This window comes from Stegostoma tigrinum, chromosome 1, assembly GCF_030684315.1.
Source record: "Stegostoma tigrinum isolate sSteTig4 chromosome 1, sSteTig4.hap1, whole genome shotgun sequence".
In the NCBI taxonomy this organism is placed as follows: Eukaryota; Metazoa; Chordata; class Chondrichthyes; order Orectolobiformes; family Stegostomatidae; genus Stegostoma; species Stegostoma tigrinum.
This window is the reverse complement of record NC_081354.1, coordinates 111,244,764-111,265,067: the sequence shown is the minus strand read 5'-3', so window position 1 is coordinate 111,265,067 and position 20,304 is coordinate 111,244,764. Positions and strand designations below refer to the sequence as shown.

The 20,304-nt window shown below is 42.8% G+C and overlaps 1 protein-coding gene across 3 annotated transcripts in view; it reads left to right on the top strand.

Moving 5' to 3' along the window:
* Positions 1–20,304, top strand: part of LOC125459071 (zeta-sarcoglycan) — a 986,421-nt gene that overhangs the window by 850,009 nt on the left and 116,108 nt on the right. For all 3 annotated transcript variants that reach the window (XM_048545022.2, XM_048545013.2, XM_059647939.1), the window contains one exon: positions 968–1,055. In XM_048545022.2, coding sequence (XP_048400979.1) covers positions 968–1,055 — 88 coding nt within the window. The remainder of the gene's footprint in view (positions 1–967; positions 1,056–20,304) is intronic.

Below are 20,304 nucleotides of genomic sequence, written 5' to 3'. Positions count from 1 at the left end.
GATTGATAAAGATCAAACAATACTCAAGAACTTGACACCAAGGATAAGGCCCATTTAATTGGCACTCACCTCCACTACCAACACAGAGTCGTAGAAATATACCCCATCTACAAGACACACTGAAGCAACTCCCTCAGGCTCATTTCTCAGCAATTTCCAACCCTGCAGCCTTCAGCATCTAAAAGGACAAGAGCAGCAGACACATGGGAATGCCACTATATGGTGGGATTGTATTTCCGTTCCTTCGTTGTCGCTGGATCAGAATCCTATCGATGTCTGCCGGTGTCCCTACACTTCAAAGCCTGCAATTGTTCAACAAAGCTGCACATTCTCCAGGGCCATAAAGGATGGGAAATTAATTAACATTGGCTTAGCCAGTACTATCCACATCCCCGAACAAATAAACATAATGTTTACATTACTTTGCTCACCTGTGTGCAATTCACATACATGAATGGATCCACCAAGCTTGATTTCTCCTCTTATTTACTGCCGTTGTGTATTTCAATGAACAGAAACAGATAGAGTTATGCTGGATCCAAAGTGTTGCTTAGAAAACAAATCATTTTAAATTGAGTCACTAATTTCCTTTTTGTGCGTCTAACAATGTCCACAAGAGAAATGATTTTATAAGAATGTAAATGTTTTGCTAAAGTGCCTTAAAATAGGTTCCTATAAAAGATGAATGCCAACTACACTTGATAACTCAATAATTTCTAAATGCTAAAAATGTTGAATTATCTAAAGGTTAAAACCATGTAATGTAAATAACATTGCAATGACACAGTCAAGTGAAAATTTAACACCTGCAAAAATAAATTGCAGATGATTTGAGTTAAATGACTTTGAACTGGGAGGAGGAAATTGTAAACCTTTTCTGGTGATTTTAAGTTGCATTCTTCAAAGTCACCTCCGTTTCATTTTTATCCTTCCCACCCCATTTTCCTCTCTTGTCATTATTTCTCAGGACAGCCCACTGATGTTGCAGTCTGACAGAAATGTAACCGTGAATGCTCGCAATAACCTTGGACAGATTACTGGGCAACTGACAGTTGGTGAGTTTGCTACTCTGAAATTGTGCATTTTGGTTAGAATCACTCTATCTGTCAGCTAATTGGATGATATGCTTTTATATTAAATTGTTTCAGATTAATGCCAGCTCACAGTCTCTCAAGTCTCATCACATTTATATCAAAGTATGTCCACAGCAATACTGAACTAAATAAGTGAATAGCTTTACTTTCTTTTGATTGAAGATATTCCAGCTTTTGATCATTTACTTATCAACATGCTTATGCTAGCGTTCATTTCAAATTATTCATAATATTTAATTAAAAGACACCTTTTTATCAGACTGCTTTTTCATGGCCATCAATGTAATCGTTCTCAGAGCATGTTTATCTACTAGATTTATAATATGATCGCCATTTTATCTTCTAACATTCTTTTAGAACAGTGAAATTAAATGTAACATCCGACACTTGAGGAGAGATCTGACAGAAGATCAAAATTTCATATTATGCATGTTGCTGCTGATTTCTAGTGAGTCAATTAATTTTTAATTGACTTTTAAAGAAGCTTTAATCTTCAAATGGCTTAAAATGTGAATAAAGTCAGTGCTTTCTCTTTGTTCAGTTCATTTCTAATGTGAATATGCAACTACATGTCAAACAGGAACAATCATCAGAAGGTTATTGAATTATGGAATGAGGCCTGTGAAGGAATAATGTTATTTGCATAAAGATAGATAAATTTGCTTAACAGTTTTTTTTGTGAATTTTAATGTGTGCAGTACTACACTCTGAGAAATCGAAGTATGTCTTATTAAAATGGCATGCCTACATCTCTGCAATGTGTAAAAAAACAGTCAGTAGCTCAGTTAATCAACTGAACTTGTGGTTGAGTCATCCAACCCAGAATATCCCAGTTTAGTCAATGTGAAATGGCTGAATTCAGCAGGTTATGGTCACGTTGATCTAATTGATCTTAGAATTCCTTGGTTAGGGAGCCTTAGGTCCCACTGAGTACTGACAGCTGACCACTGCCTGGAGACCTGCTAGAGAGTGCAAATATAAGGATGTGAGATAAAATAAGGTATGTCTGAGATGTGGTTTCTACCCCTAGTCCCAAAAAGCACAACAGCCCAATGATTGAACTAAACACCCATGCTTTATTATTCAATCTTGCTGTCACAGAAAGTATACCAGCAAAATTCTTTTTGACAGCTTGCTTTCCTTTGCAGTTGCCAGTTATTACCTCATCAACTGAGCATTACATATTTCAAATTAAAAGAGCACAGGAAGGATCTGCACCACAGAATGTTAGATATTTTTAATCACCCCTTCCATATACACAAATGTTTGCATCTTTCCGTCAGATGAAATAGTGGCCCAGATCTTCCAAGGAGCAGTAATTGTCAGATTGCCACTTCATTCAAACTTTCCTCTGAGTTGACCCTTCTCCACATTTCTTACTAGGTTTCCCAAAGCAGCTTCTCCAAAAACATGTAGCAATGGCTTCTTAAATCTGCATTAGATTGGAGGAGCAAAGAGGGGTCCGACTTTTGTTTATATAGCATTAGCTGCTGAATGCAAGCTTTAAATGTTCAATATGAAGGTGAGTAAATGAATGAGCGACTGGGTAGTATGTGTGAGCTAGGCGGATGGTGAGGTGGGTTAATGGCCAATCAAGCCAGGTTGAGGAGAAGAAATTAGGTGTTGGAGGGTGTGTAATAGATTAGTTGCCCAGTGTGACGTCGGAGGAGTAATCTGGCCTCAGGGTCAGCATAGTTTGGTCAGGTTAAGAAATAGTTGACTCAGACCAGAATGGGATTAAATAAAAGATGAGGCAGTGGGCTAGGTGTAGTTTGTGGGCTGGTGTGGTTATTTGGAGCTTTAAGATGAGATGATATAGATACATTTGAGTGTTTGGGAGGTCCTTTCTATAGTTACATAAGAGTTAAACAATTTTTTTTTGATTTAATGGCTTCAGGGGTACCTATTCACATATGGTGCTGTGTGGCGTCTAGTTCAAACTTGGAGACTGAGATTTTGGGGACAATCTATTGGAAGTTTAAACTTCCCGGCAATTCCCACGGGGTTCAGTATGTCAAGACTTCTGCAACATCCCTACACACATTTTGAGTCATAGGCCTGGCCTCCAATGATCCAGAAACTGGAAGATCGAGGCAATTGTAATTGAATTAAGTGCAAGACCAAGATGTTCACTTTGGTATCAGAGATAATGGGAACTGCAGATGCTGGAGAATTCCAAGATAATAAAATGTGAGGCTGGATGAACACAGCAGGCCAAGCAGCATCTCAGGAGCACAAAAACTGACGTTTCGGGCCTAGACCCTTCATCAGAGAGGAGGATGGGGAGAGGGAACTGGAATAAATAGGGAGAGAGGGGGAGGCGGACCGAAGATGGAGAGTAAAGAAGATAGGTGGAGAGAGTATAGGTGGGGAGGTAGGGAGGGGATAGGTCAGTCCAGGGAAGACGGACAGGTCAAGGAGGTGGGATGAGGTTAGTAGGTAGATGGGGGTGCGGCTTGGGGTGGGAGGAAGGGATGGGTGAGAGGAAGAGCCGGTTAGGGAGGCAGAGACAGATTGGACTGGTTTTGGGATGCAGTGGGTTGGGGGGAAGAGCTGGGCTGGTTGTGTGGTGCAGTGGGGGGAGGGGACGAACTAGGCTGGTTTAGGGATGCAGTAGGGGAAGGGGAGATTTTGAAACTGGTGAAGTCCACATTGATACCATGTGGCTGCAGGGTTCCCAGGCGGAATATGAGTTGCTGTTCCTGCAACCTTCGGGTGGCATCATTGTGGCAGTGCAGGAGGCCCATGATGGACATGTCATCTAGAGAATGGGAGGGGGAGTGGAAATGGTTTGCAACTGGGAGGTGCAGTTGTCTGTTGCGAACTGAGCGGAGGTGTTCTGCAAAGCGGTCCCCAAGTCTCCGCTTGGTTTCCCCAATGTAGAGGAAGCCGCACCGTGCACAGTGGATACAGTATACCACATTGGCAGATGTGCAGGTGAACCTCTGCTTAATGTGGAATGTCATCTTGGGGCCTGGGATAGGGGTGAGGGGGGAGGTGTGGGGACAAGTGTAGCATTTCCTGCGGTTGCAGGGGAAGGTGCCGGGTGTGGTGGGGTTGGAGGGCAATCCCTTGTTCGCTCCACACTGCCCTCCAACCCCACCACACCCGGCACCTTCCCCTGCAACCGCAGGAAATGCTACACTTGTCCCCACACCTCCCCCCTCACCCCTATCCCAGGCCCCAAGATGACATTCCACATTAAGCAGAGGTTCACCTGCACATCTGCCAATGTGGTATACTGCATCCACTGTACCCGGTGCGGCTTCCTCTACATTGGGGAAACCAAGCGGAGACTTGGGGACCGCTTTGCAGAACACCTCCGCTCAGTTCGCAACAGACAACTGCACCTCCCAGTTGCAAACCATTTCCACTCCCCCTCCCATTCTCTAGATGACATGTCCATCATGGGCCTCCTGCACTGCCACAATGATGCCACCCGAAGGTTGCAGGAACAGCAACTCATATTCCGCCTAGGAACCCTGCAGCCACATGGTATCAATGTGGACTTCACCAGTTTCAAAATCTCCCCTTCCCCTACTGCATCCCTAAACCAGCCTAGTCCGTCCCCTCCCCCCACTGCACCACACAACCAGCCCAGCTCTTCCCCCCCACCCACTGCATCCCAAAACCAGTCCAACCTGTCTCTGCCTCCCTAACCGGCTCTTCCTCTCACCCATCCCTTCCTCCCACCCCAAGCCGCACCCCCATCTACCTACTAACCTCATCCCACCTCCTTGACCTGTCCGTCTTCCCTGGACTGACCTATCCCCTCCCTACCTCCCCACCTATACTCTCTCCACCTATCTTCTTTACTCTCCATCTTCGGTCCGCCTCCCCCTCTCTCCCTATTTATTCCAGTTCCCTCTCCCCATCCCCCTCTCTGATGAAGGGTCTAGGCCCGAAACGTCAGCTTTTGTGCTCCTGAGATGCTGCTTGGCCTGCTGTGTTCATCCAGCCTCACATTTTATTATCTTGTTCACTTTGGTACCAGTGTTTAATTCTCACAGCGACAGATAGTATATAACTGTACAATGTCTGGGAGAAGCTCATTGTGCAAGAGGCCTTGAAGTCTTCTAGTATCACAATGTAAATTTTGGCCATTTGGATAAAATATGGAAGACTGTAAATATTTATAAATTTTAGCAGCAGCCAGAAGTTGCCAATCAGTACGTAACCTGTAAGTTACTGAGGTCCTTCTATACAAAACTTTCTGCTGATGGGTGTGGACTGTGCTAGTTTAAAGACATTGGCTGAGGTACTGATCTCCAACCAATCCAGCGATAAATGGGTTTGAGGTTGACCAGGCTTGCTCCCCTGAAATCTATTTGTAAATTATGGAAATGAAAATTGGGAGGTGGCTGATTTGACACCATGTGCCACACTCAATACGGAAACAATAGGCAGTTCTGAACCACGCTTTCTATCCTTCTTGTCTGTCTAAAAGAGAAAAAAAGAACATGATTTTAAAATAAGCTTCACAAGTTTGTCATGGGCTTGAGACTGAAAAGATAGATTAAGAAAGATTTCCTTTGAAGGTATAACCTTCCTTTGTTTATGACTGGAAGTGATTAATGTGCAGGTCTTATTATTCATATGTGGCACCCAGTTCTCGAAGACAGAATGTTTGAATTCATGTCAAGCTCCTGGACTTGTTGCCCACTGGAAGATGAAATGATGCAGCCCAACAGGTTAATAATCAGTTTGCTGATCTTTCCAATACTTCTCACTTTTTCCTAAAAAGACAAAGAGACAAAACTAAGTCACTAACAAAGTAGCAAGCTTAGCACTGAATCACAAAAATGACATTGGACTTTTCCACTCAAATATTATAATGTCTACAACTACTTGTTCTGTTTGTTATGAATGCTTTGGAAAATAAAGAGAGACTGTAAGATAATAAGGAGAAATCAGAGGGACCAGCGATAAGAAAAGAAGATGATCCTTTTTGGAGAGGTTAGAAATAGTATAAAGTTATTCAGAAAATAACAGAGACAGCTATCACTCATCACTGATGGAGATAAACATCAGCAGAAAACAGAACATCAATCATTTCAGATACAAGGACAAGGTAACAACTGTGAAGCAGTCATCCATCATCACAGACACAAGATAACAGTGAGCATCACAATAATCCATCAGTACGGATTGTAGGGTAGCTTTGACTTCCACCAATGATGTAAATATATGATGACAAACCAGTCGCCAGTTATAAACCTCATGGCATTCATTTCCATCATGATAAGGATCAGATGGGCTAGTGATGCAATCTAGGACCTGGGATCCATCCTTGTACCACAACAGGTAGGCTTGAGACCCAATTAAATTTTGCCTTGGGCCTCTTTTCAATTAGTCTATGTGCAGAAGTCTATTATGAATTCCCTGACAGCTTGTGGGCAATGCTGCAAATCAAGTGAAAGCTATTAATAACTGACCTCAGAGAAGTGCCCGGTTGCTGCAATTAGTGGGGATGCCTTGGTAGATTCACTGGATGGAATCTGAAAGGGGTTTGAGCAATGTTGACTATGGCCAAAATTGTGTCAGAATCAAAGGAGAAGGCAACAATCTCACACCCACAGCATCTTGCTCCATCTCTTTCAAAAGAGGTCTGAACAGTTTCTCGCTAGGCAGTGGTGAGTTGTTAATTAAGAGGAATTATTGCTTGTTAAATGCAACAACCCTGTCCCATTGGTATTCAGCTTTCTATCTTACCAAACACTCCAAACAAGCTAGATATTGGGAAGACTGGACATAGAAGCCATCATGGATCCCCAGCAAATTCAGCTTTCCACTTTCTCCAAACCATCTCTCTATTGCACTTCACCATACTATCCACAGGCTTCCACCATGCATATCCCTCCTCCACAAACATTGGCATCCAGCACATGCCAATCTCTGATGACCATCATGGCATGTCTGTGATAGAATTGCAGGCTGCTGTGGAAACACGGACTTGCATTACAGGGTACACCTGTAACGAGCATTAAAAGGCTGCAACAGGAATACTTTGCATACATAGAGAGGCACCCAACACATCGTTTGTACCAGGCTGCATCTCAGGGCTGTTCTCTTTCTCTGTCAGCGCTTACTAATTTAGCACGTACTTTGCATGCTGGCAGTAACCATAACTTGCCTTGCCCTCCCCTCCATTTCCTTGCTGTGCTAACTCAGCCAGTCACATAACTAGGCAGTTTGCCTTGCTGGTGGGCAATCTTCAGTCAAGGTGGTATTCACCTTCCTGAACGGCACCATGCTACATCAGCCCCAAAGCTGCGCAATGTTCCAACAGTTTACATAGCAAACACACTGCATGTGCAGCAACCAGCAGTAATGTCTCAAAGTCTGAGCAGAGTCTTTAACAAATTCTGTGGAGGCACCTGTAATTCAAGAGGTCCTGGCAGAGTAAAGTTAAGGGCAGCCTTCCATACCATTCCAGAGGATTGGCTCTGGGTTCCAAATTCTTCAAATTGTGTTTTAATAAACAAAGCTTCATGGTGACAACTTTTTACAATCCTAAAACAGATTATTGCCTTGGTCACATTTTGATCCAGTTTTCCTTAACAGAGCTAGCTTGGTACCTACCCAATTCAGAAGTAATGCTGAAACAGACTTTTTCAATGCTCAGATTTAATGCCTGTCTTAGGTAACAGCAGATTTGATGGTTGAAAAATCCCTAACTAAACAGAGGTCTGAATGGTTTGGCAAACATTTGCAGAATGTGGCATGTGACCCTCTGAAATTGAACTGTTTTACATCTAATTGTCACTTTAGAAAACATATTCCCTGGCCTTCTCCGTCATTCAATGAGATCATATCTGATCTGATTTTAATCCTGACTCTATATTTCTGTATATCGCCAACAGCCTTTCACACTCTTGGGAATCAACAATGTATCTACATCTGCCTTTAAAATATTTTAAGATTGTGAATCCAATGGCTTTTTAGGAAGGGAATTCCAAAAGCTCTCAATCCTCAAAAAAAAAGCTTTCTCATCTTTCCTCAGTCTTAAAAGGACAATCCCTTATTTTAAACTATGACTCTTAATTCTGGATTCTCCCACAAGAGGGAGAATCCTTTCAACAACCACCAAGTCAACTCTACCAGAATCTTACATGTTTCAATTAAGTCATTTCTGATCCTTCTAACCTCGAAAGAATACAAGCCTAGTACAAGCCTCTTTGCTAGTACAAAAAGAGCGACATTTTAGGTCACTAACTTGAATAGGATCAAAAGCAGGAGAGCTGTGGACTGGTGCTCAATCTGAAATTTAAGAATCTCACTAAAAAGTTAAAATTAATTCCTATGCGATTATTAGAGAGATAACCATTCTTCATTGTCATGTAAAGAAACAACATAGAAGTACGATCCATTATCACTGAGAGATTCACAAAAGAAAATTGCTGTTAATTGAACAGAAAATTTAGAAGTTAAAATTATAGAAAATACATTGCTTACTGAAGAAAATTACTCTTAATTGAAGAGAAAATTCAGAAGTTAAAATTATACAAAATATATTGCTTGCTGAAGAAAATAAAGAAGCGAGTTGTAGCTTACAGTTTTGTGCTTTGTACAACTTTTGGATTTGCATTGAATAAGTATTAAAGATGCTAGGAAGTAGGCTTAATTCTAACCACAGGGAAATTGTGTTATAATTATGTTCATCATCTCCCAATAGAAAATGAATGTAATTGAAAAAAGGAGATATCCTAGAAATTAATCACCTAACCCCATTCTGTTGTCTGAGGGGCGGCTTGGGGCAAGGTCAGAGGAAGTTTTGGTGATGAATCATACGTGTTGTGAATCTATCAGAGTTTCATTGGACAAGTGGAACAAATAAACAATGCCTTTTCTGCCAGACAGTGTCTTCTGGCTGTGCCTTCTAGGGATGAAAAAAGAATCAGATGTAAAACTGGAAAAATAACTCAAAACACAGCCTGTATCTTGCTTTCAGTTTTAGTTTTAGGCGAGAGCAGAACCAGTGGATTCTGCACAGCTGCTTTTCTCTTGTGTTAAACACCACATTTGCACATCTAGAGACAGAGTGAGGAAAGAATCAAAACCCTTGTATCTTCCCCTTTTTCATTAATCAGTGTGGTTTCAGGAGGGGAAGATGTACACATTTCTTGGCCTTTTAGTTTTGCGCCGTCACATTAAATAGTAGCAGCTAGCTTTTGCACATTCTTCCCAAAACAATAAACCCTACACTACTCATACCCAGAAGAAAGAAATGGTGAAAGAGAATAGTACATTTTTACAAGTCATAAAGGTAAAATAGTTCATAGTTCATGTGTTTGACTTGTTGTAGGAAAGCAGTCACAGAAGCTTTGGTAAAGAAAGGAATATTTTTGACTCTTGTGTTGTAATTTAAATGAGTTCAAAAAGGCTAAAATCAGCTATTCAGATTGTTCTAGGATTCCCTTAAGGGGACGAATATCCAGCAGATCACAAAAGGTAGTTGCAGCTTCCAGGGGGTCCAATTTATTAAGGGTGGACTTGGAGTCAGGAATCAGGCTGCAAGGCTTCTTGAAGACTTTAGATATAATAAGTTCTTAAGCAAAGATGAAGGGTCTAGGCCTGAAATGTCAGCTTTTGTGCTCCTGAGATGCTGCTTGGCCTGCTGTGTTCATCCAGCTTCACACTTTGTTATCTCAGATTCTCCAGCGTCTGCAGTTCCCATTATCTCTGATCACTATCTCTTCCTGTTGTTATTCTGCCACCTACCGTCAGACACACATAACTTATGGTCTTTTCAAGATAACAGGGCGTGGAGCTGGATAAACACAGCAGGCCAAGCAGCATCTTAGGAGCAGGAAAGCTGATGTTTTGGGCGTAGACCCTTCATGAGAAAACGTCAGCTTTCCTGCTGCTAAGATGCTGCTTGGCCTGCTGAGTTCATCCAGCTCCACACCTTGTTATCTTGGATTCTCCAGCATCTGCAGTTCCTAATAACCCTTATGGGCTTTTCAGTTCACCTTAGTTAACTATGGAGTTGAACCTGAGCCATCTGGCCCAGAGGTAAGGAATACTACCACCGTGATACATGAGCCTTCAACAAGACATCTGTGAGTTCATTAAGCATCGGGTCTTGGGTATATCAGAACCAATTAGTCATGGCAAATTTCACAAATAATTCCTATCTGGGTATTTCCATTCTTGTGGGTGCTTACGATCATTGACGTTCAATAAGCGATTTTCCAGAAGTTCAAGACAGGAACTGCCAAAGTCACCTGATCACCTTTGCCACATATCTAGTGTCCATTTTGAAAATAAAGGATAATTCGAAAAGCTTCCAGGTAAACATTGTCTATTTCTAAAGTGATGACTAGGGTTTGCACTGGGTTTGAGACTCGTGTTAGTATTACAAATGTACATAAGAAAATTTAAAGTGTTTTGGGACATCCTAAGATCATAAAAGGCCATGTATAAATTGATATTATTTGTTCCTGTTTTAAAAATAAATTAACAATCATTTAGTTAAAATAAAGCTATGCTTCATAAAATTCACCAAAATAGTCATCATAATTAAACCCTATTGGATCGCCTCAATTTAGTAGCCATGATATGGAGGTACTGGTGTTGAACTGGGGTGGGCAAGGTCAAAAAATGACATGACACCAGGCTATAGCCCAACAGGCTTATTTGAAAACATTATCTTTTTGATCTCTGCTCCTTCCTCATGTGTATTGTGGAAGAGGAGGTATAATGACTTTGTATTCATAAGCAGAAAATGACTCACTGACCACCTCCTGATGAATCTATAATCAGTTAGAAAGGAGATGCAGATTTCTATTGATTAAAATGCAAATTCCAGAATTTGTTACAAGTCATGTCCCCAAGATAATTAAAGGTACGATCACTGTGTACAAGAGGTTAAAACTCAGGTTAGACAATGCATTTTAGATGTGAGGTCTTGTTTAGAATCTGTCTGTGTTTTAACATAGAGTCAGACTTTATTTTCATTTCAACGGAATAGAATGTTATTTGCAGATAGACAAACATCTTGGATGAAATAATTCACCCACAGATTTGTGTGTGTGTGTGTGTGTGTGTGTGTGTGTGTGTGTGTGTGTGTGTGTGTGTGTGTGTGTGTGTGTGTGTGTGTGTGTGTATGTGTGTGTGTGTGTGTGTGTGTGTGTAAGAGAGAGAGAGAGTTTGCTTGTGAGAGAATGTGTGAGAGTGAGGGATTAGGGATAGGCAGCATAGATTTGTGCATGGGAAGTCATGTTGGCAAATCCTTTAGAGCTTTGCATGGAGGTAACCAAGAGGTCCGATGAGGGTAGGGCAGTGGATGTTGTCTTTCTGGAGTTTGGTAAGGTCTTTGACAAATTCCCGCATGGCAGGCTAGTCATGAACATTAGGTCACATGGGACCCAGGGAGAGCTAGCTAATTGGATTCAAAATTGGTTCAATGGTAGGAAGCAGAGGATAATGATTGAAGGTTGCTTCTCAGATTGGAGGTCTGTGACAAGTGGTGAGCCACGGGGTCAGCTGTTATTTGTTATTGACAGAAATGATCTGGATGTGAATGTTTAAGGTATGATTAGTAAGTCTGCAGATGATACAAAATTAGAAGGTAACATTGATAGCGAGGAAGGTTATCAAAAATTACAGAGGGATCTCGATCAGATGGGGAAGTGGGCTGAGGATTGGCAAATGCAATTCAATACAGATAAGTGTGAGGTATTACACTTTGGAAAGTCTAACTAAGGTAGGACTTACATTGTAAATGGTAAGGCCCTGAGGAGGGACTTTAGAGGAACAGAGGGACTTTGGAGTACAAGCATATAGGTTATGGAAAGCAGCATCACAGGTAGACAGGGCAATGAATAAAGCAATAAGCATGCTGGCCTTTATTAGTCAAGGAGTTCAGTATTGGAGCTGGAAAGTTATGTCATAGTTATATGTGTCATTGGTAAGGCCACACTTGGAGCAAATAAGCGCACTTGGAACTAGCTGATTGGGCACCATGGACCAACTTGGGGTTAAGGGCCTGTTTTCATGCTTTTCTCCATTACTCTGTGACTCTATAAGTATATGTGTGAGAAGGTGTGTGTGTGTGTGTGTACATCTGTGTGTATATGTGTGTGTGTGTGTGTGCATGTGTGTGTATGTGTGTATGTATGCGCGTGCGTGTATGTATGAGTGTGTGTGTGTGTGTGTGTGTATGTGTGAGTATGTGTGTGTGAGTACGTGTGTGAGAGAGTGGGTGAGTGTGTGTGTGTGTGAGTACGTATGTGAGAGAGTGGATGTGTACATGTGTGTACGTGTGTGTGTGTGTGAGAGAGTGGGTGTGTATGTGTGTGTGTATGTATGTGTGTGTGAGTGTGTGTGTGTGTGTGTGTGTGCGCGTGTGTGAGAGAGGGGGTGTGTATGTGTGTGTGTGTGTGTGTGTGTGTGTGTGTGTGCGCGTAAGTATGTGGGTGTGTACGTGTGTGTGTGTGAGTGGGTGTGTACGTGTGTAAGTGCGAGCATACAGTGAGGTGGGCTCACCTGCAATGCGACATGAGCTCACAATCACGGTTGAGGCTGTCCTCATGGGGACTTGGCTATCAACCTCTGCTTGGCAATTTTGCATTGTTGTGTATCCCAAAGTCCACCTTGGAGGACATTTCCCTAAAGACCGGAGATGGAATGCTCTTGGTTACTGAAGTTTTCTCCGACTGGGCGGGGGGGGAGCATACCTGTCTGATGATTGTTGCGCCATGTCCATTCATCGATTGTCATAGCATCTGCATGGTTTCACCTATGTATTGGTGCAACATTGCCTGCGACATATGAGATAGACAACATTGGCCAAGCCACATGAGTATCTGCTATGTACCCGGTGGGTGGTGTTCCCACGTGTGATGATAGTGTCCCTGTCGATAATCTGACATGTCTTGCAGAGGTTGCCATGGCAGGGTTGTGTGGTGTTGTGATCAATGTTTTCCTGAAAGCTGGGTCATTTGCTGCATACTATGGTCTGTTTAAGGTTTGGTGATTGTTTGAAGGTGAGAAGCAGAGGTGTGGGGAATATCGTGGCAAGGTGCTCATCATCAGTGATGATGTGTTAAAGGCTGCAAACAACATTCTGTAGTTTCTCTGCTCCGGAGAAATTCTGGATGATGAAGGGTACCCTATCAGAGGTATCCCGTGTATGTCTTCTGAGGAGTCACTACGTTTCTTCGCTGTGGCACATTGGAACTGTCGATCGATGAGTTGAGCATTGCATCCCATTCTTATGTGGGTGCCTTCAAAACCTTCAGGTGTCCATCGTGTTCTCCCTCATCTGAGCAGATCCTGTGTATGCACAGGGCTTGTGTGCAGGAGATGGCTGTTTTAATACATTTAGGGTGGAAGCAAGAAGCGTGCAACATAGTGAGGTTATCCATTGGCTGACGGTACAGTGATGTACTGAGGTGTCAGCCCCTGATGGAGATCCGTGTGTCCAGGAATGAGAATGATTTTGAAGAATAGTCAATGGTAAGTCTGATGGTGCAATGAAACTTGTTGAAATCGCTATGTAGAGAGAGAGAGATAATAGGAACTGCAGATGCTGGAGAATCGCTATGTAATTGTTTGACCTCGTTTCACCTCATATTACAGATTATGTCGTCTTGTGGTTGCGAACCCAAAACCAATCTTAAAGTATAGTTACCTTGCTCCTGTTCCCTTGTCATTATTCTTTAGAGCTGCTAAAATTGTCTGCAATATTAGTACGGTTAAGCATGTCAGCTGCTCAGGTGCAAGAACGTGCAAGATATCTGATCTCAAAGTTGTGGTGAGTAAGACAATCTGACCATTTGTGGATGTGTAAAGATAGACTGGCAGATCCTTACATAACTAAAAATGTTGTCATAGCTTCAAGATCTGTATGAAGAGTGAACTTTCTAGCATAGAGATACATATGCAAATCTCTGCAAGTACAGATATAGATAAGTGCTTCCCAATCTCCAGTAATGATTGCCTCCAGTTTCCAACAACAGTGTGATGCATAAATGATTGTTAATTCACTTCCTTCACTGGACTATGGGTATATAGATCCATCTGCACTTCCTGACGCAGCTGTTGTGACATGTATTTCTGAATGTGGGTATAAATGCATCCAGATTCACAAAAACGTTGTCTTCGCTCTACCTAATTTAGCAAAATTTGTTCATGATTGCCTGTTTCCATTGCACATCTTTTCACAGTAAAATCCACAGAGGCTCTGTAATTTTTAAATAGTTCATAGAATCCCTACAGTGTGGAAGCAGGCCATTCAGCCTATCTAGTCACCACCAAACCTCTGAAGAGCATCCCACTCAGACCCAGACATGATGGGAACTGCAGATGCTGGAGAATCCGAGATAACAAAGCGTGGTGCTGGATGAACACAGCAGGCCAAGCAGCTTCTTCGAAGCACAAAAGCTGACCTTTCGGGCCTAGGCCCTTCATCAGGGGTTGGGGAGAGGATTCTGAAATAAACAGGGAGTGAGGGGGAGGCGGACCGAAGATGGATAGAGGAGAAGATAGGTGGAGAGCAGAGTATAGGTGGGGAGGTACGGAGGGGACATGTCAGTCCGGAGAGGATGGATAGGTCAAGGAGGTGGGATGAGGTTAGTAGGTAGGAAATGGAGGTGCGGCTTGAGGTGGGAGGAGGGGGTAGGTGAGAGGAAGAACAGGTTAGGGAGGTGGGGATGAGCTGGGACGGTTTTGGGATGCAGTGGGGGGAGGGGAGATTTTGAAGCTTGTGAAATCCACATTGATACAATTGGCTGCAGGATTCCCAAGAGGAATATGAGTTGCTGTTCCTGCAACCTACGGGTGGCATCATTATGGCACGCAGGAGGCCCAGGATGGACATGTCATCTAAGGAATGGGAGGGACAGTTAAAATGGTTCACGACTGGGAGGTGCAGTTGTTTATTGTGAACCGAGAGTAGGTGTTCTGCAAAGCGGTCCCCAAGCCTCTGCTTGATTTCCCCAATATAGAGGAATCCACACCAGGTACAATGGATGCAGTATACCACATTGGCAGATGTGCAGGTGAACATCTGCTTGATGTGGAAAGTCATCTTGGGGCCTGGGATGGGGGTGAGGGAGGAGGTGTGGGAGCAGGTGTAGCACGTCCTGCGGTTGCAGGGGAAAGTGCCAGGTGTGGTGGGGTTGGAAGGGAGTGTGGAGCAAACCAGGGAGTCCCGGAGAGAGTGATCTCTCTGGAAGGCAGACAAGGGTGGGGATTGAAAAATATCTTTAGTAGTGGGGTGGAATTGTAGATGGTGGAAGTGTCGGAGGAAGATGCATTGTATTTGGATGTCGGTGGGATGGTATATGAGGATGAGGGGTTTCTCTTTTGGCAGTTATTGCGGGGCCGGGGTGTGAGAGATGAGTTGCGGGAAATGCGGGCGACAAATGAGGGTGTCCTCGACCACCGCGGGGGGGATTTTGAGCTCCTTGAGGAACGAGGACATCTGGGATGTACGAGAGTGGAATGTCTCATCCTTAGGAGCAGATGCAGCGGAGGTGAAGGAATTGGGAATAGGGGATGGAAGTTTTGCAGGAATGTAGGTGGGAGGAGGTGTATTCCAGGTAGCTGTGGGAGTCGGTGGGCTTGAAATAGATATCGATTTCTAGGTGGTTGCCTGAGATGGAGACAGAGAGGTTCAGGGAGGTGAGGGATGTGTTGGAGATGGTCCAGGTGAACTTAAGGTTGGGGTGGAAGGTGTTGGTGAAGTGGATAAACTGTTCGAGCTCCTCTTGGGAGCATGAGGCGGCGCCAATACATTCATCGATGCAACGGAGGAAGAGGTGGGGTTTAGGGCCAGTGTAGGTGTGGAAGAGGGACAGTTCCACATAACCTACAAAGAGGCAGGCATAGCTTGGGCCCATGTGGGTACCCATGGCCATCCCCTTTGTCTGTAGGAAATGGGAGAAATCGAAAGAGTAGTTGCCAAAACCAGCCCAGCTCATCCGTGCCTCCCTAACCTGTTCTTCCTCTCACCTATCCCCTCCTCCCACCTCAAGCTGCACCTCCATTTTCTACCTACTAACCTCATTCCGCCCCCTTGACCTCTCTGTCCTCCCCAGACTGACCTATCCCCTCCCTACCTCCCCACCTATACTCTCTTCTCTACCTATCTTCTCCCCTATCCATCTTCGGTCTGCTTCCTCCTCTCTCCCTATTTATTTCAGATTCCTCTCCCCGTCTCCCTTTTCTGATGAAGGGTCTAGGCCTGAAATATCAGCTTTTGGGCTCCTGAGCTGCTGCTTGGCCTGCTGTGCTCATCAGCTCCACATTTTGTCCACTCAGACCCAGCCTCCTACCCTATCAGTGTAACCCAGCATTTCCCAGGCTAGTCTACATAGCCCGTGCATCTTTGAACATCATGGACAATTTAACTTGACCAATGTGCCTAAACTGCACATCTTTGGGCTGTGGGAGGAAACTCATGCAGATACAGGGAGAATGTGCAAACTCCACAAAGGCAGTCACCCAAGTGTAAGATTGGACCCAGGTCCCTGGTGCTGTGAAGTACAGTGCTAACCACAGGCCCACCATGCTGCCATTAGAAATGAAATTGTGCCAGAAATTGGATGCACCAAGAAACAATGCTAATGCTATGTGGGATCAATTGCACATAAATGGCATGGATATTATTGTAAGAGATAGTAAAACTGCAGAAGCTGGAGTCAGAGATAACACAGTGTGGAGCTGGGGGAGAAAAGCAGGCGAGGTAACATCAGAGGAGCAGGGAAGTTGCCATTTCTTGACGTGGTACCAGGAAATGTGTATCCTGTATCTACACCTTGCAGAATCAGCAGCATTGAAAAGTCAAGGATATGAGTGCAAGAGTTTCTACTTTCCCAGAACTCAATTTTTCCAAAATATACAGGAGTCTCTTTGTAAACTACACCATTTAGTTTCTTTCCATTCTAGTTCTTGGAGATTCCAACTGTCAGCAGTGGATATTCTTAGCTGTTTGATTCTCTGTTAATTCTTGAATCATAGATATTTATGTTTTTAGGGCATGAGACAACTGGTAGTGGTAATTGGTTTATTTTAAAGTATCACAACCATTGCAACAAATGAGTTGTTATTACATGTCCAGAACATTCCTCCTTTAATGTGTCTCTTTTGGGCAGTTCTGGGGAACCAATGACCTCAACTCAAGAGAAATTGGACAATTAATCTCCACTCCTTCTCATAAAGTTTACCATCGGGCAGGCTTTCACTGAAAGTGACAGCTGCAGCAGGAAAGTGAAGGCCGGAAAATAAAACATGAGGGCAGACACAAAGAACTGAAATTGGTGTTCAGAGAAAAAACTGAAGACAATACGATGGGCTTATTCATATTAAACAAAGGTTGGGAATGTAGAGGACCAATTCAGGAAATTTGATTCTATAGAGGATAACAGAACTATAGGACATGAAAATCAACTGAAAAACAAATTCAAGAAAGATAATGAAAGCAATTTCAGGCTCATCAGTCCCTGAAATATTTTATTGATTTTTCTGAAGAAGGGTCCTGACCCGAAATGTCAACTTTACTGCTCCTCTGATGCTGACTGATCTGCTGTGCTCCTCCAGCTCCACACTGTGTTATCTCTGGATGTTATTGTATGTGTTGTGCTGCAATCTGTGCCCTAATAAGTCAATCTTGGGAGCTGTGAATGTTCTTGTATTTTTCAAGTTGAGAGGTCATTGCTATTATTTTTTGATCTAATCTGCTTTGTCCATAAGATGGAAAAAGACTCCATCCAGTAACTTTATGTGACACCTCAACATCTTACTAAACTTAAAAATCTGCCAGAATGCACTAAGTGATGTTCTTAATCTACAGAGCATTCTGAAGTACTGATAAACATTTTCATGACTAACAAAAAATTGCAAGATTTAGCTTTGAGATAACAAAGTATGGAGCTGGATGAACACAGCAGGCCAAGCAGCATCTTAGGAGCACAAAAGCTGATGTCTTGGGCCTGGTCCCTTCATCTGTTCATCCAGCTCCACACTTTGTTATCTCGGATTCTCCAGCATCTGCATTTCCCATTATCTGTGTAGATTTAGCTTCGATCTGCCTGAACTTTCTGGATATAACACAATCAAATACCAAACTCTGTGATATTGCGGAGTTGTGGAAGACAGCACAAGTTTATACATTATTCAAAGCAGGAGGGAGGCAAAGGGCAGGAAACTATGGGCCAATTACTTTAAGAATAATCATAGTAAAGGTGTTAGATTTAGGTTTTCAGATTGTCACGTGCACTCAAACACTGGGTACAAGCTTACCCTGAAAAATGTACAATGTCGCCACACAGAGTGCCATCTTAGACACAAATAACTTAAGTGCAAAATATTAGTTACAGAAATAGTAAAATAAAGAAATAAGTTGAAAAGCATTGGCACTAAGTCCGCTTAGCATAAAAGTAAAGTTCAAAATTCAAACATTAAAGTCCTTTCTTGAACCATGAGCCTGCAGTTGCTCAAAGCTTGGCTTGCTCAAGAGGGATCGTTTCTCCCTCTGTGCTGGGCATGCTTTCACCCACGCTGGGCTAAGACGAGCCTGGGCAGGCCAGGCCTTGCCACCACTCGCAAGCATTCAGCCCAAACTACCGTATAGCTGCTAACCACCACTGCTGCCATCCCTCACGGCCCACTGCCACTGACCCCATCCTTCGCCAGTGACCGCCTCACCACTGCCGTCATCCGAGCTCACACTGCCTCCCAGCTGCTGCCACACCCTGTCACTGCTGCGGTCTCCACGGCCTCCAGAATGTAAGTAGGAAACATTAAAAACAAAAAAAAATGAGAAATAAAGAAAAAGAGGAAAGAAAACACAAAAGAGACAGAGTGGATGAAATCTGGACTCACAAGCCTGGATGCAACCTACTCAACTGCTGCTATTTTGTAAGCAGGCTTTTTTTAGAATGTATCATTAAAGAATTTGTAGGAAGGAACGTGGATATGTTCCAGGTAAACAGGCAGGGGCAGTATGGTTTAGTGAATTGGAAATAATGTTTGAAGAATACATTTGAGTTCTTGAGGAGGTAACATATGCTATTGACAAAGGGGAACCAGTGGATATACTACACTTAGGTTTCCAGAAGTCATTTGGTAAAGTATAATATCAAAGGTTTCTGCAGAAAATCACATCTGATGTTATAAAGGCAACATATGAGCATGGATAAAAGATTGGCTAGCTAACAGGAAACTGAGACTAGGTATAGTTGGAATATTTTCAGATTGACCGGATGTTACATGAGGAATGCCATAGGGTTAGGTGTTGGAGCCTGAAATGTTCACAATTATTTCAATGACTTAGGTGGAAGGACGGAAGACGTATACCAAATCTGCTGATAATATAAAGATAGGTAGGAAACTAAGTTGTGGAGATTACACAAGGACGCTACAAAAAGATATAGATAGGTTAGCTGAATGGCTAAAGATCTGACACATGGAGCATAATGTGGAAAAATTGAAATTTTAAGGAAGATTTTAAAAAACAAGCATAATATCTAAGGGATGAGAAATTTCAGAGCTGTGAGGTACAGAGGGATTTGAGTGTTCTGATGCGTGTATCATGGAAGGGCATATGCAGATACAGGGTATTTTAAAGAAAATTATTTAAAAATTGCCCATTTAAAACAGAAAGATGTTGAATTTTATCCTCTTCAGAGAATGATAAGCCTTTGGAAACAGAGTTCTTAAATATATTTGAGGCAGTGGTAGATAGATTCTTCTCAAGGAAGGAGTGAAAGGCTATAGGATTAAGCAGGAATGCAAACTAGAGGTTACACTTGGATCAGTCATGATCTTATTGAATGGAGGAGTAGGCTTGATGGCTAAAGTTCTTACAATGAGGGGCTTTATTATAGTAATAATTTAACAAGTTGGATCTGGATCCATCAGAATTTTGAAGAATGAATGATGGTCTTATTGAAACATAAAAGATCCTGAGGGGATTTAAAAGTGTGATTGCTGAAAGGAGGATTGTTTTTGTGAAAGAGACAAGAGCTAGGGTGAGTAATTTTGACAGATGTTGGTCCAAAGGGCTTGCTTCTTCCTGGCTTCTTCCTTTCTTGAATGTGACATGCTACTTCCAAATCAAATGGATTTTTTTTTCTGGGTTAAGGGAAATTTGCTCTCCCCTCAGCCATTTAGGACCTTAAGAAAAAGTCTATCAGAACCAGTTGACATGTTAGCCTTTAGTTTAATATATTTTTCAGTTTCTTTTCACTGTCAATTATAA